General features: G+C 38.2%; 1 protein-coding gene across 1 annotated transcript in view; it reads right to left on the bottom strand.

The window, feature by feature from the left end:
• The window catches only part of mtcl2 (microtubule crosslinking factor 2), a 51,159-nt gene that overhangs the window by 5,673 nt on the left and 19,012 nt on the right, over positions 1–26,474 (bottom strand). Inside the window, exons 4-11 of the mRNA XM_026199471.1 lie at positions 14,917–14,976; positions 13,462–14,769; positions 11,188–11,316; positions 7,966–8,091; positions 7,601–7,831; positions 5,782–5,928; positions 5,480–5,647; positions 584–844 (exon numbers count right to left, since the gene is read on the bottom strand). Coding sequence (XP_026055256.1) covers positions 584–844; positions 5,480–5,647; positions 5,782–5,928; positions 7,601–7,831; positions 7,966–8,091; positions 11,188–11,316; positions 13,462–14,769; positions 14,917–14,976 — 2,430 coding nt within the window. The remainder of the gene's footprint in view (positions 1–583; positions 845–5,479; positions 5,648–5,781; positions 5,929–7,600; positions 7,832–7,965; positions 8,092–11,187; positions 11,317–13,461; positions 14,770–14,916; positions 14,977–26,474) is intronic.

Here is a 26,474-nt window from a genome sequence, read left to right as displayed (position 1 = left end):
TGGATATGCAAAACTACAGTTTCTAGATAAGTGATGCAACATGCAGAGAGCCTGTCGGCAGGCGATTTGCGGAAATGTTTAGAGATACTGTCATATCCGTCCATTATGTGAGGTGAGCCCCAAGTAAGTAAAGGAAGTGTGGGGATAAACTATGTGGAAAATATGTCATGACAACACCCTCACAGACCCAAATAAAACAACAGATTAAAAGGACTCAGAAAAACATGAAAGTATTAATACACAACAAAACTTCCAAGCCATTTAATGCACTTGAAACTTGACCATAAAAAATCTGTTCACTATTCAGTAATTTCCTCAACCTCATGTGGTTCCAAGCTCATATGAATTGAATGTGGTGAACAACAAGAAAAATTTGGAGGAATAAATACGCTGCTTTCAGAAAGATATGTTTCATGTCTTTTCAAAAATGTACAGAAGACTTAAGTTTATGAGACAACTTTTAGGTGTTTTTGTCCCTTGAAACTTGAAAGTTTTTTACAAAAAGAAATAAACAATAATAGATAAATAACAGAATTTAAATTTTTGAGTGAACAAATCATTTAACCCCCATATGGCATCTGACCTGTGTGCCTTTGCTCTGGGCTTCTCGTAAACGCTGTTCCCATTGACTTCTTTCCTGGTTGAAGTGCTCCAGAAGCTCCAGCCGCTCTCGGCTCCAGTTCTTCTCACTGATCTGTAGTTGTTTGGTGAGGTCCATCACAGCAGCATAAGAGTCCGCCAACAGGTGTTGATGCTCCTCTCGCTCCTTTTTCAGTGCCCCCTTGAGGTCTGGAGACTCCTTTTCGCCCACAGCCACCGATGCCTTCCCCATCTTACCCTCCAGCTGATAATAAAAATAAAGTACAAAATAAGAGGGTGAGATAAAATGAGAACACTTGATGTCTTCAAAAGTGGATGATTAACCATGGAAACATCCCAATAATACACAGTAAACATTTACAGTCATATACTGACAGCTGCAGCAACCTGACATGACATTTTAGTTGATTTATCCTACACCTTTAAATAGGTGTATATATTTGTTAAAATACAAATAAATAAAAGTGCAATTAAAGAAATAGTTCAAAACGGAAATGTACTCATTCTCAGGCCATCTAACATGTAGAATTCATTTTTACATTGAGAAAGATTGTACAAAATGTAGCATTACATCACTTGCTCACCAATGGATCTTCTGCAGTGATTGGGTGCCGTCAGAATAAGAGTCCAAACAGCTAATAAAAACATCACAATAATCCACAAGTAATCCACATGACTATAGTCCATCTATCATAGTTTTGTGCATTGAAAAGCTGCATGTTTGTAATAAAAAAATAAATAATTTAGGCATTTTAATGTATGCTCCTGGTCAAAATATGAATCCATAATCCATGTCTATCCCCTGCTGGCCTTGCACATCAAATCCACAAACATTTTTTTTAGAATGGATTTTGCTTATAACTCTTTTTCACCAGAGAAAGCAATATTTGGATGCTATTGTTGTTGTTATGATATTATGGAACTCCTAGAAAGAGGTATTTTAGCTAGAAACAACCAGCTTTTATCAGCTGTTTGAACTCTCATTCTGACAGCACCCATTCACTTCATAGGATCCACTGGTGAGCAAGTGATGTGATGCTACATTTCTCCAAATCTGTTCTAATGAACAAACAAACTTGTGGCCTAATGATTAGATAGTCGGACTCATAACCCAAAGGTTGCGGGTTTGAGTCTCGTACCAGCAGGGATTGTAGGTGGAGGGAGTGAATGTACAATGCTCTCTCCACCTTTAATACTATGACTGAGGTGCCCTGAAGGCACTGATTCCCCAACTGCTCCCATAGCGCCAAAGCAAATAAAATGGCTGCCTACTGCTACGGGTTTGTGTTCACGGTGTGTGTGTGAGTGTGTTTTAGTTGTGTTAAATGCAAAGCAATAATTTACCATACTTGGCCACATCACATTCACTTAAGTAATAATTATATTTATTATTGAGAATAAATAAAAAAAGAAAACGATTCTGCTAAGTAGTATATTTAATAAACTGCTTGTTTGCTGTTTATTCAACCACTTGAATTGTTCAGGCTCTATACATCATATTGGTTGTTTTACAGCTGCTTCAAACATGGCTCATCCAATTAGATTGTCATGATACTTGGTTATATTTTGTATTATGTTCCCGGCAATAGTAATTATGAAGCCAGCCTACTCTTTATCCCCCCATCCTCATTTAAATTCCTCCTGCTCTCTAAGTTGGAGCCACAAATCTACAGAACTCATAAATTTTGTGAGTGTACGCGAGTCAGGTTATTAAAACACACAGCCTGCTGGGAACTCAACTCATCAGACAATCAGTGACTAGCTTCTCACAGTGATAATGCCTAATGAGTTTTGCTTTGGATGGCAATGAGAGGTTAATGGGTTGATGTGGTTTATTAAAGAGAGGGAACGTTTTATTTTGTTCCAGATACCTCCTCATAAATGAAAAAGGATCCAGAAAGCCTTTTATTTCCATCTGACTGTTGACGCGGCTTTGTGGATTGTGATTTATTTTAATCACGTTTGACTCACGTCATAAATTAATAATAGGTGGAAATGTGCAGCATTAACAGCATTGACTTTATAGCATTATCCAAACAAAATAACCGGTATGAATAACCTGTCTTGTTGATGCAGAATTTTCTGTGACAGGTTGTTATTAGTGACACAGAGGTTACAGCTAATTCTACACCATTCCTTGTATTATCGCATGGCTTATTCTCGGAACCACATTCTTAGTAAAACAGAGGAAGTACAGATTAAAACGAGGAGTGGCATGGAGATAGGAAGCCCTGTAATATCGACCTATCAGAGCAGTAATGGTGAAAGCGGCAGTCTAGTGTCATTAGAATCTCTGGAGAGCATAGGGCTATTGCTTTTGTTGCAATCTATGTTATGTGACCTTTTTTTCTGCTGTAACCTTTACAACAAGAAAGGGAGGAAAGTGAGTTCAACAACTGATTGCATGGCCTGGCTCTTTACAAACAGATGAAGACATCTTCAAAGTAAACACATTTGACGGCAGTGCAGGTTCGGCTCCATTAGCAGCATTTTCTTTTTTTCTTTTTTTTTATTAACAAATGTATTCTTGTGTAGAGCAACACTGTATAATGAGTACAATGGCATGCTTGTCTTATAATCTTGCTTGTAATATTTTGCCATATTACCTGCTCTTTAGATACTTTCATTGCTATCAGCCACTGAAACCTATATTGGACGAGCACTATATGAAAGTGTCAAGTGCCCTAGTGTTTACACTCCATTGGGCATTCATACTGCGATTGTCTTACCAGGATGAACATATTCTCCTTTCATACAGGACAGGTCTCGGATTTTAATATTGCCTAAAACATCCAAAGCAGTTTTACCAATAACATGCAGGTATTGTACATAATCGACCAATTGGAGGGCTGCGAGTGAGAAGATGAGATCTACAGGGAATGATCAAAGTGATGCAAATACGCGCATGTGTTCAAAAAAGACACCAAAGTAGAGAGTGATTCGAAAGCATAAGGAGCGTCTGTTCTGCACTCTATAGCTCTCATGAATGTCACACAACGATCTGTGACAATTCTGCAAAATTTCTGATGTTCATTTATGTTTATTTTGTGCTATAACTAGTAGTAAAGAGATGTGATCTGTCAAATCACATTAAAGAGCATCAAGATGGCATTTACTATTGAGTTTTTTTTATTATTGTCAGAATTTGTAAGCTGAGATTGTTTTATATCAAAAGTAATAAAACACAATGTTTATTATGATTATTAGATGGTATGCACTCTTCAAATAATGTTCAGTGAAGTTTTTCATCAACTGAATAGCTTAGAATAAATAATCTTGATCCAATAAAAATGTCGACCTAGCCCAAGCGTCCATGCAGCTGACAGGTTTACTTGTTGTACCTTATCCGTATTTAATGCACAAAATAGACACGTGTCCTAACTGCATGTGACGCGACACCACGATGCAATAAAAGGTATCTTCTCCTTGTTAATCAGAGGTTTTGTCCTAAGTAGCCACAACTGCAACACAAAAAAATTTTGCTTTTAGAAACTGGAACAACAATGATACTGTATAAACTAATGACAGTAATAATCTCGGGTACAGATTATGTGCTTTATTAAATGTTAATATTGTGTGCCATTTATAGGCAAAAACAGACCGTTTTCCAAAAGATGTACATTAAAACTGAACTCACTATGAACCAACAGTTATATTCCATAACAAAGATGGTATCAGTCATTCAGTATGTACTTTTAATAATGTTATGTGTAGTTAAGACACAGTGTTAGTAAAAACTAAATTTTCCATAGTCGAAATTCACTGCATCACTGCTTTATTCCATATTTGCTTCTCATCTGTAGCCCTCTGTGTTTATCAGACTGATGCACAAACTGTGTCTAAGTCCTCTTCCTCCCCCAGCTCATTAATTACATCATTTAAGTAGACTGTAGTCATGAATGCATCTCAGAGCAAAGATATTAAACTCATCTTTCACCATCATGCCCAGAAACAAGCCTGTAAGCACACACACTCCCTCTCGCCTCCCAGTGAAATGCCACATTGCTGCTGACACACTGCAGATGGCTCACACAGCTCTCTCCCCAGAATACTGGTGCATGTCCAAACCAACACCAGATCAAATAACAAAATTACAGGCCACATCCAGCATCTTTCCAGCCTGTGTGACAGCAAACTGATCACAATATATGTATCTGGCTTCAAAAGCTCTTCTCCAGAGGTTTCCAGAATGAATCTCCCATGAGGAATTACTGTAATCTGTGTATGTTAAATCAATGATTATGGCCCTGAGTGCAGGAGTTAAATTACCCAGTGAGATCAATGTTAAAGTAATTACTTTACACCTACAGTACAAAGTACCTATAAAATGATTCACCTCTATGGACTCTTTCAGATTTTATTTTGTTACAAGCTACAATGTATTTAACAGAGAATGTTCCCACTTGGCAAAGTACTCTGTAATGTATCTATAAAGTACTCTTTAAAGTACTTTTAATTATTAAAAAAATAAGTAACAGAAAATGACTGCATATATGATTATTCCTTCCACTATAATAAATCTTTAATAGGAGCATCTTTGTAATTACAAATTACAAATATATACAGTTTGTTTGTTTTTTGCCTATGTATTAATTAAGTTTTAGTCTCTCCATAACAAAATTTTCCTTTAAACTGCTTTCAAATCTTTAAGGGATTATTCCAGCAAAGATAAGTTTTCATCAACTGTCCACATTCCTGCTGTTGAGCTACAGGAATATTTTGATTTAAAAATATTCAAAGTTTCGAAATGCAAAGCAGGAAACAAACTGCATTTTCAGGCGTTTACTATGTAAAATGAAGACATCGAGTTCTTTAGAAACAAATTTTGACACTTGAATTAAGGAAAATACTAGTTATAAATTCAGCCATTATCACTCACCTGAGTGATAATACTCTTGAGTTCCATCCGTTCGACTTCCCATGATGCTTTAGCACGCGCAAACTGCTGCGTTAACTCCTGTGAACTCTGACGCTCCTCGCGCAGCTCAGCGCTCAGGTCTTGTAGCGCTACCTTCAGGTCCGACAGAGTACTGCTGAATCCACCAGGCTGTTGAGGACAACAGGAGACGGAAGCTGTTTACATCAACATACCCATGAAGCTTTGACCATAATAAGATTCAAATGTAAAGCATGTTAGTATTGTGCAGAAGTAAGGTGTTTCCAATCTTTGTTTTAACCCACCTGTGGACAGCTTTTCTCTGCCAGGCTGTGCTCTTTGGGTGTAGGATTGAGTGGCTGCTCCTCAGCAGCTGACATCTTGTTGTCTCCATAGTGGGAAGACAGGCCATCTTCCTCGAGCAGGATACGAAGATCTTTTACACTATTAACCTAAAAAAAACATACTGGACTTAAAAGGTACAATTTGTAAGATATTTGTAAAATATCCAAAAACTACTAGGCTAGTGTTATATATTTTGTCCAGCTGATTACTCACAATATCTCTAATGTTTTCAACTACTTGTAAATCATGAGAAAATTCCCATTCTAAATAGTGACACGGGGCAGTGCAGTCGCTTGTCAATGACGTAGTTACCCTTTGTTACCGCCTTTACTGACGTAGAAATCACATGACAACAGTGTCCTGGACAAATGCGGAAGTAGCTTCGCGTCAAACTTCAACTAGAAAGAGATGTCGATCTCGTGAGACAGGTGAGTTGTTTTGATTCGTTTCTTTAAAGAAAACATATGCTATTATAACGATCAACAAGATTTGTATTATGGGGCATACAGGCTAAATGCGGGGCATCGCGTCTCTAGACCCACACGAGGACACATCTGATCCATAGTCTGATCGCGTCTTTGCATTGACTTTGTATGTAATCTACTCGCGCAAATCATTGAACTCGCGTTAAATCCATGATTTATCTTTCCGTCTGATTGATGGCCATCAGTGGTTGGGTAGAAGACAACAAATCCCATCATTCCACGCTCCTTCTGAGCATCATCAAACCACGCGATTGTTATTGTTTTGATAGTGCGCCCTCTAGTGGCATGTCTTACAACCTGTACCTTTAAATCATATCTTCAAAGAACACGGTTAAAAAAATGTTGCCATCAGTAACGTTTTGTAATGTTTGAGAAAGAACTCTCTTATGCTAACCAAGGCTGCATTTATGTGATTATAATACATTAAAAACCAAGCGATAAAGATGGCTCTCAAGACAACAAGATGCTGGGCAGTGACAAGCTATGGAAAAAACAGTATTTTTTAAAAGAAATTGATGTGCCGACTATATTGGATCTGACTCTTCTTAGTGAACGCTTAATAGGTATTGAGTTATTTATTAGTTTTTGACCTAAATCACAGCAGAATCCATCTGTGAGGAATGTAGACTGTCAAACAAACACAACGTTAGCCAATCATAGCAGCATAGCATAGCATTTACTTCAAGTTTACAATCCGCCATGCCTATTCAAACAGAGCGTTCCCATGAGGGAGGTCAAAACAGTACAGAAAATAGCCTATTACTTCTAAATTATGCTGTTTTTATGTAAAAATCTTGATAACATTATAAGTGAAAAAAGCTGGATTTTCAGCATCATTACTCCAGTCTTCAGTGTCACATGATTCTTCAGAAATCATTCTAATATGCTGATTTAGTGCTCAGGAAAAAAATTATTATTATTATCAATGTTGAAAACAGTTCTAATATTTAGTATTTATGTGATACATTTTTCTTTGATTCTTTGATAAGTAGAAAGTTTAAAAGAACACCATTTATTTGGAAGTTGTAATCTCTTGTAACATTATAAATTTCTTTACTGTCATTTTCTGATCAATTCTATTCACTAGCCACCCACAATACAGTTTAATTAGGCTCCAAATGTGAATGAATTGTGCCATGCAGACATATGAATATGTTTGCACCATTTTCCAATTTGCATAATTCCCTCAGAGAATCAGGTGATAAAACAATGCAAACAGTATATGCAAATAAACCTGCATTCAGCATGCACAATTCATTCCTAGTGAATTCTCCAAATAAAAAAGGCTCCATACCTCTAGGATATCCTTGCTTTCGGTGTCTAGTTTCTTGCCGAGTCTCCACTGTTTGAGGAGCCAGCGCAGCTTGAGGCTGATGAGGAGCAGGCTCTCTTTGAGCTGCTGTGACTCCTGCACCAGGAGGTTTCTCTCCTGACTCCACAGCTTCTGCTGCAGACGCGTCTGTAGACTCAGACTCTGCAGCTGGAAGTCACAGCGGAGGAGAGCCTTCTGATGCTCTTCCTGAAGCTAGAGAGTAAGAACAAGAGAGACATTAAAATTGTCTGGAACCAATCAGATTTAAAGGTTAGTTTCAAGTTTATCAAGTGTTCAGTGTTTCAGAAAGATCTAAATTAGCACAGCATGTATTAACGTGTTTGCACCTGAGAGAGTTTATGTGTGTCATCGTGGCGTGCCAGTCTCTCCTGTGACAGTGCTTCCTGTGCTCCCTGAGCCTTCTCTCTCGCCTCAGACAACAGAGCGTGCAGCTCGCAAACCTGCTCTGTCAGCTAGAAAACAACATGAAAACAGAGAGAAGGAGAGAGAAATAGAAGTAATTGGTTAATGCTGTAGCTACACAGTATTTGTAATACAAATAAACTGGAACAAATGGCAAAACTTGCTGCTTTGTAAATGTCAAACGTTCCTGTCCTACAATGGGAGAATAATGTTTGCAGAGAACACAGTCTTTATTACTTGTCTTTGTAGCAGAAATGAGTCAAATCAGACAAATCAAAGAGTCTATCAGAGCTGTGTGCATTGAAACATGAGCTGAATTCCTCAGGAAGTCATAAATCAGTTCTAGTGCCACAAGAACCAAGCAAGATAACCAACCAACCAACTTGTTCACACAACAGCTTTCAACATTAACACCAATAGAACAATTATTGACAATTTTAATTCGAAGAAGAGATTGTCAAATTTATTGTTCGTGATTGGAATGCAACGCTGGACATCACATGTAAATCCAGGAGATCAAGTTAAATACTTGCATTGACTTCCCCCCCCCCCCCAGCCAGTGAAACCAGACTGAAATTCCTAAGGGGGAAGGGCTTTAAACCTTTGTCTTCACAGAAAAGTCCTTTGCCAGAGAATGGCAAAGAAACCCTTTTTATACATTATATATGGACCAGAATGAACTCAAAAAAGACTTATGAATGAATCATTCTATTGCTTAACTCCATATTCATTTACGTGTAACCCACACATTTGACTATCATGTATAATCACTTATTGTGTATGTCTTTTGATAACTATAGGATACATAGTGTTGTCTAGTATTAAAATAATCGCATTTTCTTGCTTGATATTGTCCTGACAATCATTTATTTGTAAAATATATCATAATCATGTTATAGGAATCATGTCCAAAATTAGACCCTGTGAGGCAAGAACCACATGCTTGGTAAGATAAACAAATGATTTATGATACCCACCCCAAGAACATATCTGATTGGTCAAGGCAACATTTGAGGGGTGGCCAACAGGAAAGTTTAAATACTTTGGATACGATTAAATTTTTGCTTTTAGTTCTAGTCTGCCTGCTGCTATTAGCCATGTCGGCTTTTAGTCTGCTTTTAGTTCCAGCCTTGCTCGTGCTATCAGTCATGCCTGCTCTTAGCTTGTAGCTTTGCTACCTAGCTTTAGCTTGTAGCATCTAGCCATGCGGTTAGTCATCATGGTTCTTCGAGCGCGGTTCCAGCGTGCCTGCCTGCTGCTACTTATGCCACAATGAGAAGGAACACAACCTAGTCTCGTCAAACTTTATTTCTTTTCTTTTCCGTTTGAGAGTTTCGTGTTCTGAGTTAAGTTTTGTAACGTCGACCTCGTCTGCGCGTTTGAACTCCGACCAGCCACACAACTCCAGCTTCAGCCAACGCCCAAGCACGGGCTCCCCAAGACGTCACTTCAGCCAACTGAACTTCCAGCCAATCAGCGACACCGGGATACCCCTTTCAACGGGAGTCCCTTTCACAGGAAACTAAGGCAACGTATCCCCAGATATTTGTTGTGCTGGTGTATCTAATATAATTTTAGTCACATTGAGGAACTCAATGCAAGGGCTAATTACGTGATTGATGGTTGTTCATGTTTATGCAATTTAACGTATTGCTGTAAACTTGGGATTCCATATTTCCATTCTCTTAAACTCATCTTTCCCTAACTTTCGATCTTCCTGCAACTTGTGTGAATGTGTGTGTGCGTGTGTTTATGTGTTAGATTAGTTTCTATGTCTTAGATTTATCTAATAAAGCCTTATTCATATTGAAAAGAGAAGTATCTTGTGTTTTGTGCTTACAAGTTAATGTCTTAAACTGCCGATCTTGTTACTGTGCTAATTGATAGTGTTTTCACTATAGTTTGGATATTAGTATCCAGCGCAGATTTTATGTTAAACGGCTCGTTCACTGAACCGCAGGCGCGTCTCCGTGAACAGCCGTGAAACAGTGATTCTGTTCAAATTCCCTTTAAAATCTTAAATGATTCCCTTTGAGCTAAATTGACCTGTTTCCCTTACATCTTTCTGTCAGACACAACCTAGTCCTAGAATAGCTGATTGTTTGGTCAACCAGATTTTTTCTTAGATTTTGTTTTGATTAGTAGTTTGGTTTGAAGGTGCTTGAAATTGGATAAAGTTAAGGTGCTAAAAATAAGTCAGCAACAAGCATACACTTGCTGATGGGCATCTTTGGCTGCTTTTTAAGCCACTGTTGGGTTAACTTGTTTCTTGGGACCCCTGTGTTTAGCTTAAAAATGTATATTAAGCCCTCTAAGAAACACTTCATATCATACTGAGGTGGAAAAAAACATGTCTTAAATATATAAGAATATAATATTTAGATTTTTTTTTTTTTTTTTTTATTGAACCCACCCAAAATTTCAAAACATGGGATCGGAGCTTGATCACAAGATTGCAGTTGTCTCTTTTTCTTTGTGAAAATCACATTTGCCAGTTGGTGGAAACGGTGGATGATAAATTGTTTGGGAGGAAACTGTTGATGGCTGGAGGTTTCACTGGAATGCTGCAAGGGCGTTTGGCACAGTGTTTGGGACACCAACTCGCATAATGTGTTCTTTCATGATTTAAAGCTCTGCATAATGGACTCTTTTTAATCATGATGTCAAAACTTTAAACTGTCTTCTATTTAAATACTGCATATTTCTCAGGAGTTTTTTATGACATCTTGTGCAAACCTAACAGATGACTGGCCTTCCAAATTTACTAGAGAAAATAGAGAAGTAGGCCTCAGTCTGTAGAGACACATCAGTTTCTGTATTGTGGTAAATATAGTGTAATGTAAGAACGTAGTGGGGTTAGGGCAAAACTAAACCATGTTGGCAGTGAGAACTATATTTGCTCATATCTCTGCATGGGTGAACAGGCCTTGTTTTGTTTATGAACAATCTATGAATGTCCTATTTAATAGACTTTACATTCATTACCTAATCCCTAATTTCCCAATTCCCTATGAAATTCAGATTTGAGCCTTCATTGGAAGGATGAGCAACATGCTGCCTCAGAGTTTGTCCAAAACAGATAGCTTACAAATTGTCTAGGTGAACAATGGTATTTGTTTTTGTGTGTGCATGTTTTAGTGCCTTACCAGATCAGAGTTTGTTTCCTTTAAGTCAGATTTCTCATCTTTGTTGCTGTCTTTGTGGCTGTTGCTCTCCTCCTCTGCCTTGCACGGGTGAACTTTGACTTCACAGTCTGGCTGGTCTCTAGAGTCAGGCTGTTGCATGCATGCATGGGCAAGTTAATGAAGGAAAACAAAAAACAACAATAAAAGACGAGCATGATAGAAGACAGACGAGATCAGGAGGAATATGATGAAGAAATAAAAAAAGGTGATGTGTAATATGGGTATATAAAACATTTGGAGAGATGTAAGGACAGAATAGACATATTTAAACAAAAATGACAAATGAAACATGGGGGAAAAAGGCATAAAGATACCCATGAAGCGCCAGCAAATAAAAATTCACAACACGATGAAAAGTATGTATAGGAAAAACAGTTTGGTCATTGTGGTATAAGACAATATGCCAAAAAGAAACAAAACAACAAGAAGTGAAAGCATCATCTTTGGTTTGAGGAGGAGGAAACAGGAAATGGGGTAGCGGGAAGCAAAGGAATCATAAAGAGAGGGAGAAGAAAAAGAAAAACAAAGGAAGAAATGTTGCAGCGACCACAGGTCATGGTGCCCATGCAGTGAGGAAAAAGAGAGAGAGAGAAGGAGGAAGGGAAGAGTCTGGATTGGATCTCAAGAGTTGGGCCTCTAATGGAGCCTAAATTAATGCCTGTTAGATTAAACCTCAAATGTGTCAGAAAATGACAAATCTTTCAGTGTTTTTCTGTCTAATACAACAGTGTTGTATTGGACCCTGCTGACTGATTGGTCATTTTCTAAAAATAAAACTAAATTATATACTTTTAACCACAAATGCCCATCTTGCACTAGCTCAGCGATACACGTCAGTGACCCTTACACATTATGTAATAACTTTGCAAAGGTCACACATGGTTAGTTCTTTGTCCATTTACTCCTGTTGTTAAAGGTAGGGTTTAAATCTCATCTCATTTTCTCCTCCCACTTCAAAATCGTCTGACATTGTTGCTTTACATTTTTTTGTAAAGGGGGTATGACTTTCTTTACATGTTTACTTTGTAAACACTTGGTCAATACTTCCGCCTTTCCAACATGACTATGCAATTAATGCAGAGCTAGTGCAAGACAAGCATTTGTGGTTAAAAAGTATATATATATATATATATATATATATATATATATATATATATATATATATATATATATATATATATGTATGTATATATATATATATACATATATGTATATATATGTATATATATATATGTATGTATATATATATATATATATATATATATACATATATATACATATATGTATATATATGTATATATATATATGTATGTATATATATATATATATATATATATATATATACATATATGTATATATATATATATATACATATATGTATATATATATATATATATATATATATATATATATATATATATAGTAAAAGACTGATTTATTTACTAAATAAAACCATTATTCTTTGGCTGGGATCATGTAGAGCCCATTGAAGTTACATTAAAACTGTAATTTGGACCTTCAACACATTGGTTCCCATTGAAGTCCACTATATGGAGAAAAATCCTAGAATGTTTTCCTCAAAAATCTGAAAAAAATGTATACTGAAGAAAGAAGGACATGAACATCTTGGAAGACATGGGGGTGAGTAAACTAATCCTTTAAGAGACTTAGATATTATCTTTAAAAAAATAATAATAATAATCTATAAATATCAAATATTGATTTTACACTTATTTGCTAACATGGATGGACGGATTAGACAGTTTATTATGATTGCTTGAATAGTCAGGTCAAAAAATGTATTGGAAACCGCAAAGTCAACATTTTATAACAAATTATTATACCAGTAAACAAACAAACAGACAAACAAACAAACTTATACTATAGGTTCTCATTTGAATCTACACATAAAATAACAATTACCAAAAAGGTGGAATCCTCAATCAAAATGAAAACCTTTACAACAGTTCAGTTCTTTCCCACAATAATGATTATCTACTCCATTAGAGGCCTAAATGCTATCCTCTATGAGGCCTTTTAATGCACTACAAGCATGCATTGTTATAGTGGTCAGCAACCCTTTCTAAGGGATAGAGCAGTGTAAATACAACTCAATGATCTAATCAAGCAAAGCAACAAAAAGAAAACTTGCTGGTAAAAACACAAAAAAAATCAAAAAGGAAAAAGGAAAGAATAAAGATGCAAGGGATTATTTGACTAAGAGATTGAATGTACCTTTTGTTGGGTTGTGTTCTGGTTGAACTGAGCATCTGGAGGGCATGGGCAATTTGCTGCAGGGTCTTCTGCCTCAGACAGCTGGGGCATCAGGGACATCCCTTCCACACGCTCCCTCTCCGGGGTCTGCCCCAGGGCATCCACCCTCTCACTGAGGGCCTGTAGCTGAGCCTGGAGCGACTGCAGTCTGCCATGCAGGGCCTCCACCAGGGGCAGCATGGAGCTCTGGGTCTGGCTCTTCTCTAGAACTGGTTCTGCAGACTCGTTTGTCGTAATCTTATGATAGAGGGCATCTGGTGAGATACAGGAGGGGTCGGGTGATGTCAGAAGCTGAATGGCTGAGGTAACAAGTAGTGCCTGGTCGCGGATGGCGAGAAGGTCTTTTATGCTGAGGCACTGAGCAGTATGAATGTGACTTGTTCCTGAAACTTTCAGATTCTTCTCCTCCAGAATATCATTCTGCTCATCACCAACTGGGCCTTCGCGGTGCGCCTGGCTGGGGACACACTCAGCCGAGTCCCCTGCTTCAGCATCAGTCTCCAGCGTTGGACGTGTGGATCCCTGGTTGGAGGCCAAGTCACAGCGTTGAAGGTTGGACAGAAGCACACGGTTTTCATACTGGAGCTTCTTTACTTTGCCGTTCAGCTCTACGATCTGTAGCCTGGCAACAAGTAGTTCTTTATGGCTGGCTTCGTTTAGACCAGATCCTCCATCTTCCGAAGCATCAGGGATGATCGTAGGTGAAGTGAGGGTTGTGGATGACAACGGCTCTATTTCAGTGACAGCAGAAAGTTCAGACTTGTAGTGGTTGAGCTCATTCATCAACAGCTTGTTCTGCTCTTCCATTTCTATCAAGGAGCGCCGCAGCAGATCTGCCTCTTCTTCCACAAACTGTAGGTGGCGCTGCAGCTCCATCACATTCTCAGACGTGGAAAGCAGCTGACTTCCGACTCCACCCATGACGCCAGCTCCACCCGGGGAATCTTGGATCTTCATATCATCCATTTCAGCACGAAGGCCGCGGTTTTCCACCTCCAACTCCACGATCCGTCGGCTTAGAAGGTTTGCCTCCTCTTCCACCAGTTTCAGGTGGACTTTGACCTCAGCCTCTCGGGTGTGAGGAGATTCGGCGACCTCTTCGACAGTAAGTGAGGCATCAACATCTCCGTACACAGAGCGATACTTTGCCAGTTCCTCCCTCATCGCCTCGTTGTCTTTGACCATCTTGGTGAGTTTCTTGCACATGAGAGCTGACTCCTCCTTGGCAAAGTGAAGCTGGCACTTTAGGTCTGAACTGTCTTCTGGAGGCTGGAGAGGAACATTTGCAGAGACCAAACAATTATTAGCCACTAAACACGTAAAGCCACACATTGCTGTACTTTACCAGTCCTCTTTCAAATAATATCACAATAGAAGCAAAGTCGTCAGATGTATTGTAGTATTAGAGTCCATTACCTGAGGCGATGCTTTTTTATCAGGTTTGTTGTTTGGTCTGGCACCTCTCTTCTTCAAGTTCTAGAGGGAAAAGATGATAAATTAATTTAAAACGTGTAAAAATATGAATGAGTATCTCTTGTTATCCTCCCCTCCCCAGCCACTGCACATCCACTCTATCACACATTACTTCTCTCTCTCTCTTTGTGATATTTTCACTCATAAATCATAATTTGTCAGCAAACCAGCATGGAATTAAACTGAAACACAATGGAGATAGGAGGATGACAGAGAGCTATCAGATACATTATAAAACAAATAGTTAAGTTAGTACAAGGTTTCAGCTGTGAGAAAGTACACAATATTCACAATAGGTGAATACAGACAGACTGTTGGGTAAAATCCAATTTTCACTTGCTGTTATATGTGGGCTAACAGAATGGCACAGGTTAATGGCAATGCTACTTTAAATGGCACCAAACATTAAAATCAATACATTTGTGCTGAAAGAAAATGAAAGCATTGACTTAGCGGTGTATCGACCATTTCTGTGCCACTGTTTATTTTAATTGAATGTGGTTTGCTGAGTCTATGGGAAAGAAGTCTGAACATAATGAGATTATAGCAACGTCATTTATCCCACCACTAACTCCCACTGGCCTCGATCCACAAGGCCTGCACATGTAAAAGCTGTACAGTGTTTATACATGCTGTGTGATGGGGTATTATTCTGTATATGAGTCCTCCAGCACAAACACACTCATTCACAGTCACTCTAGTGACTGAGTGTTTCCTACTCTGGCGCTCCATACACAGTTATGATAAAATTCCATCAATTCACAAGACTGATGGGACTTTACCTTTCTAATACAACAGACGTGTTTCCCAAACAGAGTTTTTTTTCTTTGACATGCAAAGTTTCACAATTTCATATATATAAACCTACAAATAAATAGGCATTTGCAAGAATTTATTTTGCCAACTGGCCAATAACCTTATAAGGAACTGTGACATAATAGATGGTTTAAAATGTTATACCATAATTGTCTGACCCTCACTGACAATTCAATTCAAAGACAATACAAGCTGTTTACTAAAGAAAAAATCATTCAAGACTCATGTTTCTTCTAACAGTGGAAGGTTTACCATCGAAGGTGTGCAAAGACGTTTTTGTCCTCCAGAAGTCATGTGGCACCATGAACATGGAATATTCCTCACATTAAGCAACCTATATGAAAATATGGGGAACTAAATCACAATATGAGGAGTTGCACTATAGAGACTGATTGATGCTTGAATTTGAAACCTTAGAATTAAATGTTGTTTTGACTGGAAAGTCCAGTTATGACATTTTGATTAACCATCTCAAGTAAAAAAAATAATAATAATAATAAATTGATGAATTGTTAATAAGATCTATAGAATGTTTTTAGAAAAGAGTGAATTTTCATTTCATAACGACTTTAATTAGAAGCATGACGGTAAATGTTTAGTCATGTTCATCATTGCTTAATTTATTGCTAGCACATGTTGAAACTCTCAATCCAAGTAGTCAGTCATCTGATCACTGAATAGTTTACCAGCTACCTGAATTTCAACACCATGAAACCTAATACAGGTACAGAAATCTAAGAACAAGCACGCACACACACACAGGTCTATTCAGCCGTGCCCTGATCTTGTGCCTGCTTGATTTATTCTTATGAAACACACTCATCCTCCAACACAGTCTGTAAGGAATAAGTTGAAGTCATGTTACAGTCAGGGGTGAAGAGTGTCACTGTATTGAACAAACCCCATCCATCCTGAAGAAACAACGGACAGCTCATTTATATCATTCTTTCTGATTCCACCTGCTCATTTGACTGAATTATGAAGACTTGAGTTAGTGGAGTGTGTGAAACTGAGAGGTCACGCTCTACTTCACACACTTTTTCCTTCAAAATCGAAGGAATGTTGCGTAAGAGAGACTGCTGCTGAAACACGAGGCTGGGTAAAGAGCTGAATGTTTCAGAGAGGATTCTCTTTCTTTAGACAGGAGCATCATTAGGATTTGAATTACATAACCTATCTATCTATCTATCTATCTATCTATCTATCTATCTACACACACACAGACACATACACACACACACACACACACACACATAAATATATATATATGTGTGTGTGTGTGTGTGTGTGTACAGTATATATATAAAGCATTTGTGTACACTGCTTCAATGAACTTGAGTCTTCATGTGGAGGCACATTTAAATAAGTCATTTGTATGACAGAACAGTTACTGCACTTTAACATGAACATGTCAAAAGGCATCACAGAATTGAAGTGTTAGTTATTTGTCTGCTGTCTCTGTCATCTCCAGAGGTTCCTGTAATCCTCTACATCCCAAATGACTCCAGAGAGTGTCACATTTCCTTTCTTAAAAATAGAAGGTGACAAAGCGAGAACACTAGGGGCCCTATTTTAACGATCTGAAACGCAAGTGTCAAAGCGCGAAGCGCAAGTAACTTTGTGGGCGGGTCTCGGCGCTGTTGCTATTTTCCCGGCGGGATAAATGGCTCTTGCGCCCGGCGCAAATCTAAAATGGGTTGGTCTGATGTAGCTTCATTATTCATAGGTGTGGTTTGGGCGTAACGTGAAATAAACCAATCAGAGCGTCATCCAACATTCCCTTTAAAAGCAGGTGCGCAAGTTCCATTATGGATTGCTATTATTATGGCGTATTTACCAGGCGCACGCCAGGAGCGGTTCACAGCCGAGGAGACTGATGTTCTTGTAAGAGCAGTGAAAGACAGAGAAGTTGTGTTGTATGGAGATGGGAGAATAATTAGCCTGAATAATTTGTGAGCTAGTTTTATGCCTATTTTTTTCACATCTTCGTGGCACACCACAATGATTTCCGTCATCTCATGTGTTAATATTTTTTTAGTGTAACAATTTCTGTGTAGATTACATGAGCAAAGTGTATGCGCGTTGTGCACGCTATACATTATGGTCAAGCATGCGCCCTTAAAATAGCATAATGAACAACGCGCAACGCGCCACTGACTTTAGACTAGTTTTTTTCTGGTCAGTGGCGCAATTGTTTAATGGAACAACAAAATAGCACCAGGGATCGTTTGCGCCGGAACACGCCTCCTTTTTTGCGCTGAACCGCCCAGGGAGCGCAAGTTCATTCACTAGTTTAGCGACGTGCTTCTGTGTAGGGAAAAGCGCGCTTTGCGCGGGTGCAAAATAGGAATGACACATGCGTCGGTGTACAAAGTCAATTGCGCTGGGTGCAAGATAGGGCCCTCGGAGGAGAGACACACTGGTAAAGATGTGGACGGATTATCTATTTTGAGAACTGCAAATAATTCCATGACAAACTGTTTATCAGGAGAGCAGTGTGTTTAGGTGATGTTAATAGGGCTGAATGAATAAAAAAAATAACAATCACAATATGGGTTTTCAAATAATGCCTTTTCAGCTAAAAAAATTAATTTGCTGCATATTGAAGAGTGAAGCACATCACTGTGTTTAGCTGCATGTGAGCAGCTCATGATCTGGGGCCTCATTTATAATTGTTGAGTACGAACAAAACCTGCCCTGAAACAGGCCTAAGCCACTGCAAAAGGTGGGATTTATAAAAAACAAACTTGACTAGAAAATTTGCGCACATGCACACAAATTCATGACCCATTCCTGGAGAAAGAAAAGTAATGAAGTAAACAATGATTTTAAACTTTTTTTCATCATTTACATTTACATTAAATATTTCAGTCTCGTTTATGGAGATAAGCTCTGAAATTATATAAAGTCATTATGCATAAGTTAAACCAAAATTATATGAATTTAGACATAGCCTATTCATAGTGGATACGCTTGATTACTTTTCCTGTGGTATGTTATGTTTTAATGACAGCGAGGAGTGCTATAGGTGCACAATAATTTATCTTTAAAGTAAACTGCACATCTCATGTTATAAGAAAATATTTTAGTGAGAACAATAATCAGTGATGCGCCCTTGCTTTGATATTTGAATAGGTCCAATGGTAATAGCTTACTGTACAACAACAGCTGCACAGAGGTGTTGATGTTGTGTGACGTCATCGCCACAACATTATGAACAATACCACTGTATTTGAAGGATACAACTTGAAGAAAATGGTCAGATTTGCTCATTTCCTTTTAAAAATAATTTGTCAATGACACGAGTCAGATAATTGTATTTACACTGCAATACATATAGGCCTATATTTTTCCAATAAAAATAACTAAAAGATGTTCACCTTATCAGCAAAACTGCGTTAATTTAATTTAATTTAATTTAAAACAATTGAAATATTATTATTATTGAATTATAAACGGTTGTTTATGAATATTTTGATACATTTATTCTAACACATAACAAGGATACCGGATGATCTTTAGCAATATAAATGAATGTGTATGGCACAAATGGCATTTATAGTCCGTATCTCATATTTCCTTAATGTCTTGTACCTTTGCCTGTGTTAAACATGGTGTCATGTGGATAGAAATATGCATAGCAATTATATGCAAATGAGGTTATGCATACTAAAACTAGGTGTTTTAAGCTGAATATAAGGTGATTTCGGGGAGGAGACAGGGTGGAGATGCTCGTACGCACAATCTTGCCCTGACTGGGATTTTTGAAAGGATTTTTGCGCAGCTTCTGCCGTACGCGTGTTTTTATAAAACATCTGCACGCATGAAAAATCTAGCTTTTGTTCCTACGTACACGTTTTATTAATAAGACCCCAGGTGTTTTCAGTCTCTCAGATTGGCGTAGTTCACAGTAAATTTTGCAAAGAGGACACTAACAATGTGCCTATATTCGTTTCAACCGCGGATAGATGACAATAAACACTATTTTTCAAGTTCAAGTCCACTGACGTTAATCTACTCTCCTGTCTGGTTCGTTTGTCAGACAAAATAGCAGATTCGGCTTTATGATTGGTCAGATCGAAAACTCCCAGTCAATTGCTCAGATTATTTAGACTACCAGGTCAGTAAAATCAGCCAAAAATTTTCCCTTTGTCTTGACTCAAATTATTGGAGGGTCAAATTCAGAAGTTTTTACACAAAGTCCAAAATACTTGTAGTTTTCAGCTGAATGCCACAAACAAAAGGTCCTGCAAAATGCTATACTATTACCACCGTGTGAAATGTTGAGCATTGCAAATGCTTTCTACTCTACATACTACTGTGTACCACTCCAAAAGCTGGACATATGCACAGACATAAGCTATGGTGAATCCATTTTCGCGTTGTATGTTTTTTCTTAATTCCCAGACCGCAGAGACACGAGTCCCCGACCGTTCCAGACTATAATGAGTTCCCATGACAACGGCTTTTGTGAGCAGTTCCCCTGTAGAGTTCAATGGAACAAATTGATGAATAAATGGGGGGAGGAAGTAGGGAGAGGGAAAACAGGAAATCAGAACCTTTCAAATCCATTTAACATGAGGAGGCCCCTCTCCTCCTGCACAAACAGGCAAAACAACTACAGAAAATGACCACGCTTCCCCAGCTTTCACTCTTACTAATTGTGCTAAAGCACAAGGGTGCCAGGAGCCAGATCATTATCAAAGCATTTTTCATAAAGCAACTGAGAGCCTGCAGGTGCTGTGTGTTTCCCACACAAATTCTGTCCCTCCGTACATGATTGGGAAATGAGATATTCTGTTGCTTTGATCCACAGCAACAGAATGTTTATTAGTTCACAACACCATGCCTTACACAAAGAACTGTTTAAATTATGTTTCTCCCCAAATACATTTCCAATCTTCTTTATATCCAAAAGCTGCCCACGGCTTTTCTGTCCACATTAACCTGAGGCAACTCAAGACCAGAATAAATTTGAACCTTCTTCTGTCCATCCTTATACACACATGGTTTTCTAGCATGTTCTTTTTTTTACCCCATTTCATGTTAACTAATGTGTCCTGGAATAGAAATATGAGATTGTATCATGATTTACCTCTCTGTGATGCTCCATATTAAACAGGCTGTTTTGGGCACTGTACCTTTAAGACCTCAATATGTAAATGACCTCTGTTGTGATTGGCTAATCTCTATGTACATAATTAGAGCATGCAGAACACTAGAGTAAAAATACATGTAAGTTGTACATCAACTACTTTACATAAAAAAAGAGAAGAAAATCCTAGTTTGCAGGATACATCTCCTTTAAGGAAGTCCTAATGGAGCATTTATGGTTAAATCACTCATACACACACACACACACACACACAGGTGCAGGCAGCTTCTCTGTCTGCCAGGTTCTGCTGCTTGCATCTGTCAGCAAATCACTGTTGCCATTTTACCAATGCGAACACAACGTGCGACATATTATGCTCATCCTGTTCTTGGATTACTTATTCAGGATAAAGTTTTGGCATTAAGCAGCATTTTCCTCCAGCTTTCTCACACTTAAAGAGTGACATATGCTTCTGTCCACCCGTGAGCAGGACGGTTCTTTTACATGCTTATCAGGCTGAGTGTTAATTAGAGCTGGGAAACACTTTTATAATTACATATGATGCCCTGAGGCCCATGAGAGAAATGCAGATATGTGTGCGTGTGGGAAACAGAAACAGAAGGGAGAAGTGATGGATGGAAATAATGTTACATGATCCTTCAGAAATCATTCTAATATGCTGATTTGATGCACATGAATAGAAAGTTGAATAGAATAAATTATGTGTGCGTATACAGTACAGACCAAAAGTTTGGACACACCTTCTCATTCAAAGAGTTTTCTTTATTTTCATGACTATGAAAATTGTAGATTCACACTGAATTAGAATATGGTGACATGCCAATCAGCTAATCAACTCAAAACACCTGCAAAGGTTTCCTGAGCCTTCAAAATGGTCTCTCAGTTTGGTTTACTAGGCTACACAATCATAGAGAAGACTGCCGATCTCACCGTTGTCCAGAAGACAATCATTGACACCCTTCACAGGGAGCCACAGACATTCATTGCCAAAGAAGCTGGCTGTTCACAGAGTGCTGTATCCAAGCATGTTAACAGAAAGTTTAGTGGAAGGAAAAAGTGTGAAAGAAAAAGATGCACAACCAACCGAGAGAACCACAGCCTTATGAAGATTGTCAAGCAAAATCGATTCAAGAATTTGAGTGAACTTCACAAAGAATGAACTGAGGCTGGGGTCAAGGCATCAAGAGCCACCACACACAGACGTGTCAAGGAATTTGGCTCCAGTTGTCGTATTCCTCTTGTTAAGCCACTCCTGAAAAACAGACAATGTCGGAGACATCTTACCTGGGCTAAGGAGAAGAAGAACTGGAGGAAGGGTGGAGAAGCTCATAGCCCAAGTTGCTTGAAGTCCAGTGTTAAGTTTCCACAGTCTGTGGTGATTTGGGGTGAAATGTCATCTGCTGGTGGTGGTCCATTGTGTTTTTTGAAAACCAAAGTCACTGCACCCGTTTTCCAAGAAATTTTGAAGCACTTCATGCTTCCTTCTGCTGACCAGCTTTTTGAAGATGTTGATTTCATTTTCCAGCAAGATTTGGCACCTGTCCACACTGCCAAAAGCACCAAAAGTTGGTTAAATGATCATGGTGTTTGTGTGCTTGACTGGCCAGCAAACTTACCAGACCTGAACCCCAGAGAGAATTTATGGGCTATTGTCAAAAGGAAAATGAGAAAAATGTAATAAAATTTAAATTTATTTATTTAGCAGACACTTTTATCCAAAGCGACTTACAGTGCATTCAGGCTATCAATTTTTACATAGCATGTGTTCCCGGGGAATCGAACCCCCAACATTGCGCTTGATAGGCAATGCTCTACCAATTGAGCTACAGGAACACTAAGAGAAACAAGAGACTAAAAAATGCAGATGAGCTGAAGGCCACTGTCAAATAAACTTGGGCTTCCAGACCACCTCAGCAGTGCCACAAACTGATCACCTCCATGCCACGCCGAACTGAGGCAGTAATTAAAGCAAAAGGAGCCCCTACCAAGTATTGAGTACATGTACAGTAAGTTAACATACTTTCCAGAATATATATATATATATATATATATATATATATATATATATATATATATATATATAAAAGATCATAAAAAGGTCACATGGGTTGAAAAACACTGCGTCCTTCAACCTCTACATGAACATATTATTAATGTGTCTGTAGCATATGAAAAGGTCTGTTCTGCCTCTTTCTTTCTTTCTTTCTCTTTGGTTTGTGAGTTTAATCTCTAAGCTTCTGTTGTGTGCACACTTCACAAAAAAAGCCTTGGCGCCACCACAGCTAAGGACACCTCCCTCTTTCTTTCTTTAATCACTTCATTTTCACCTCCTTCTTTGAGTGCACTCCAGTACAGCTGTTTCCATATTATGATTTCAACATTTAAATTTAACATTTAAATTAAACCTGATCAACCATCTCACAAATATAACAGGATGTAGACCTGTGAATACATACTGACAGTCTGTCGTCAGTGTGTTTTGTGCCATTTGGTAAACAGAGAAACAGAGAAAAAAGTGGTGGTGAATCCCACCTGTACTGAGGATCAAGTAATTGCTCCCAGTGTGGGCCAATCAAATCTAACTACAGCAGCCTGTTTCTCATTAACACCACTCACACAGCAATCAAAAGCAGTCACAGTTTGCCTTAGGTTGGGGAAATATCCCAAAAAAAACACCGTCTGAAGATCTCTTTATCTGTAACCTGAAAGAAAATTGAAACAAAGATTCCATAGATGTAACAGTCCTTACATTTTTCAACATGTAAATTGATGAAAACTGACTATAAACCTGTATAGGATCAGCCTGAAGGAATTGGCCCCTTCATCTATGATCTTTCCTAGATACCACCAAAGCTTTGGATCGAGTATCTGTCCTCGTTTTCTGCGTGAAAGACAGTACGTCATAACAGGAGCGAAACATCCAACTCCCCACAGCCAAATAAACTGCTCTTTGTCTTCGTATCTCGCCCTCCCATTTCAGAGGAATTCAATCAGGGAGCCCATGTGCTCCTTAGCGAGAATAGCAAGCACTTGACGCTCATTAGCGTGTCAGGTTGCGAACCGCATGCGGATGAAAACTCTCCTAACATTCCTCTCATTGCTCACTTGGTTCGTTCTCTCATTTGTATTAAGAACGACATTTGGCTTTCAGACTGGGAGACTGAACTTGGGGAAGTTTTTGGAATATGTGGAAAAGTCAGAAATAGGTCAGTTTCCTCAGTTTACAGCATAGCCAAGGATGGAAATATATGAGTAAGATTTGTAGTTTTGTTGACATCTGAGTGGTCTTTTCTTCACTTTTGCATAAGCAGACAGTCTGTAATAGTCCAGAACTAGAAGACATCTCAGACTGAATTCAATATTTCAGGAGAAACATTCAGGAGAACCTCTTAAATCTCAAGAGGCTATATGAAAAATCTGAGAGCGGGTGAGTAAGAGAAAGAATTACTGAGCTGGAGAAAATATGATGGGCAAGTACACACATCAGCACTATATCATAGGATATGGGATGGAGGTCTTAAAAAAAGCATACCCATTCATCTCAATGGCAATTGTTTGGCTGGACCAGAATCTACCTAGAAGCAGGCAATTTGAAAATGCACTCGGTTCTGCAGTCAGGCTGATTTGAGCCATAAATGCATCATGAAAGAGCTGACTGCACCAAAAGAACAAACCCCAGTTCAAAACACCCTGAGCCGTGAAGTCAGTCTGTTTAACTTTTTAAAGGCATACTGTCATACAGGGTTGTCAATTGAGAAGGATGCTATATATTGTTAGATGGTGCAGTTATGGCATTATAACAATGATTACAAACACCTTGAGGAGGCAGCTTATATATTTAGTTTTTTCAATGGTTCACAAACTTATCTCAAGTATAAAATATGAGTATACATGAAATACATAAAAATACATGTGCATTGAGAAGGCTACAGAGTTAGTGATGAGTCACAAAGGGGATACATTTTAGATAACGCTGCAGCAAGCTTTTGAAAAATCATTAATAGGTTATTGAAATGGTATTTAAGATATTTAGATGGTCAATAGAGAGAAACGGATTTCTAAACGGCTAGACAACAGACTTTTAAACCAGATTATTTATCCACGAGCTGTGTAATTAGATTGTGAGTCATTTAATGATTTCCTAATCAATAGCTTTTCTTTATTAATGAAGATAATTGTCTATAGCACATAAATAAACACATTGCACCTCAATCAGTATTGAATGGATTTGTTGCCAAATACCACGGTACTGCTTCAGCTGAACAAACTGAGTATGAATTCATTATGATAGCATGATGAATCAGTATGCATGCTGGTTTAAGGAATTTAGCTGCACTGTAACTCAAAGCATGAAGAAAATATATAAGTATACTGTGCACAAGCAGAGAAAATTGGTGGTTATACATGTACAGTGTATAATGGCACGTATGTTTCATGACTTTACGCACTGAACAAAAAGTTAGACAGTGGAGAAAAATAAAACATTTAAAATTAATAGATTTTATGACAGCAAAAAAAAAATATATGACCTGACCAATATGACCAATTAACTTATTTTCGAGGTAAGGATCAAGTAGCATTCACATAAATTCTCAATCTAAATAAACATGACTGTTACATAAAATGTAATCTTGCTCAACACATATTTTTGTGTATATTGTATGTACACCTAGGCCTAGGTTTAAATAAAATAAAATAAAAATAATAATAAAACTATTATTAAAATTATATATAAAAAAATTAAGCAGATTTTGCTCCAATTTTTTAATTCCTGGGTCACTTTCAGCTTTTTTCTTTCTACATCTAGTATGTACTGTGCAGTATGTAGTGAGGACTACAGTAATACCCTGTTATAATAGAGCTGTAGTTTCTGCTGGTCATATTTCCTCAGATTATTGGTCTAGACAGATTACAATGATAAGGTGAGCAGGTCACTTGATGCAGTAATAAACCCATTCTACTGAAGAGAATCGCTGACTGTATAATTCTGATGTGAGATTACACAATCAATCTCAATCTCTGCTCACCTCTCGAGTCATTATATCTAAACCAGAAGATCCTAACTACAATCACACTTCTCCAAAAGCAGTTCAGGAGCTTTGTCTGTAATGAACCCATCACATTTACAGATGACTCGTAAATCTATATTTAAACCACAGGATCCCCTTTTTGAACGTGCTAAAATAACAAGAGTCTGCAGATTCCAACAAGCCATAATGAATAACCCTTTAACAAATCAGTGAGGTGTACAGACGCAGATGAATATTGAGTTAGTCTTGTGCAAAGGCAGTGAAGCGAACACTGTTATCCATGCTCTATATAAATCAATGCAGCAAAGTGCATGCACATGCTGTTCTATAGCACTCAGTGTGTGTGTGTGTGTGTGTGTGTGTGTGTGTGTGTGTGTGTGTGTGTGTGTGTGTGTGTGTGTGTGTGTGTGTGTGTGTGTGTGTGATGAAAGTGGAAGATTGTTGGTTGACCCAGATTAGGTTCACAGGACAAGGAGTTCCCAAGAGCCTGGATATGAGGAGACATGTCTTATATAAGATCTGTCTCATACTCAAAATCA

This window comes from Carassius auratus, chromosome 23, assembly GCF_003368295.1.
Source record: "Carassius auratus strain Wakin chromosome 23, ASM336829v1, whole genome shotgun sequence".
Classification (NCBI taxonomy): domain Eukaryota; kingdom Metazoa; phylum Chordata; class Actinopteri; order Cypriniformes; family Cyprinidae; genus Carassius; species Carassius auratus.
The sequence above is the reverse complement of the archived record's forward strand: the minus strand, read 5'-3'. Positions and strand labels throughout refer to the sequence as shown.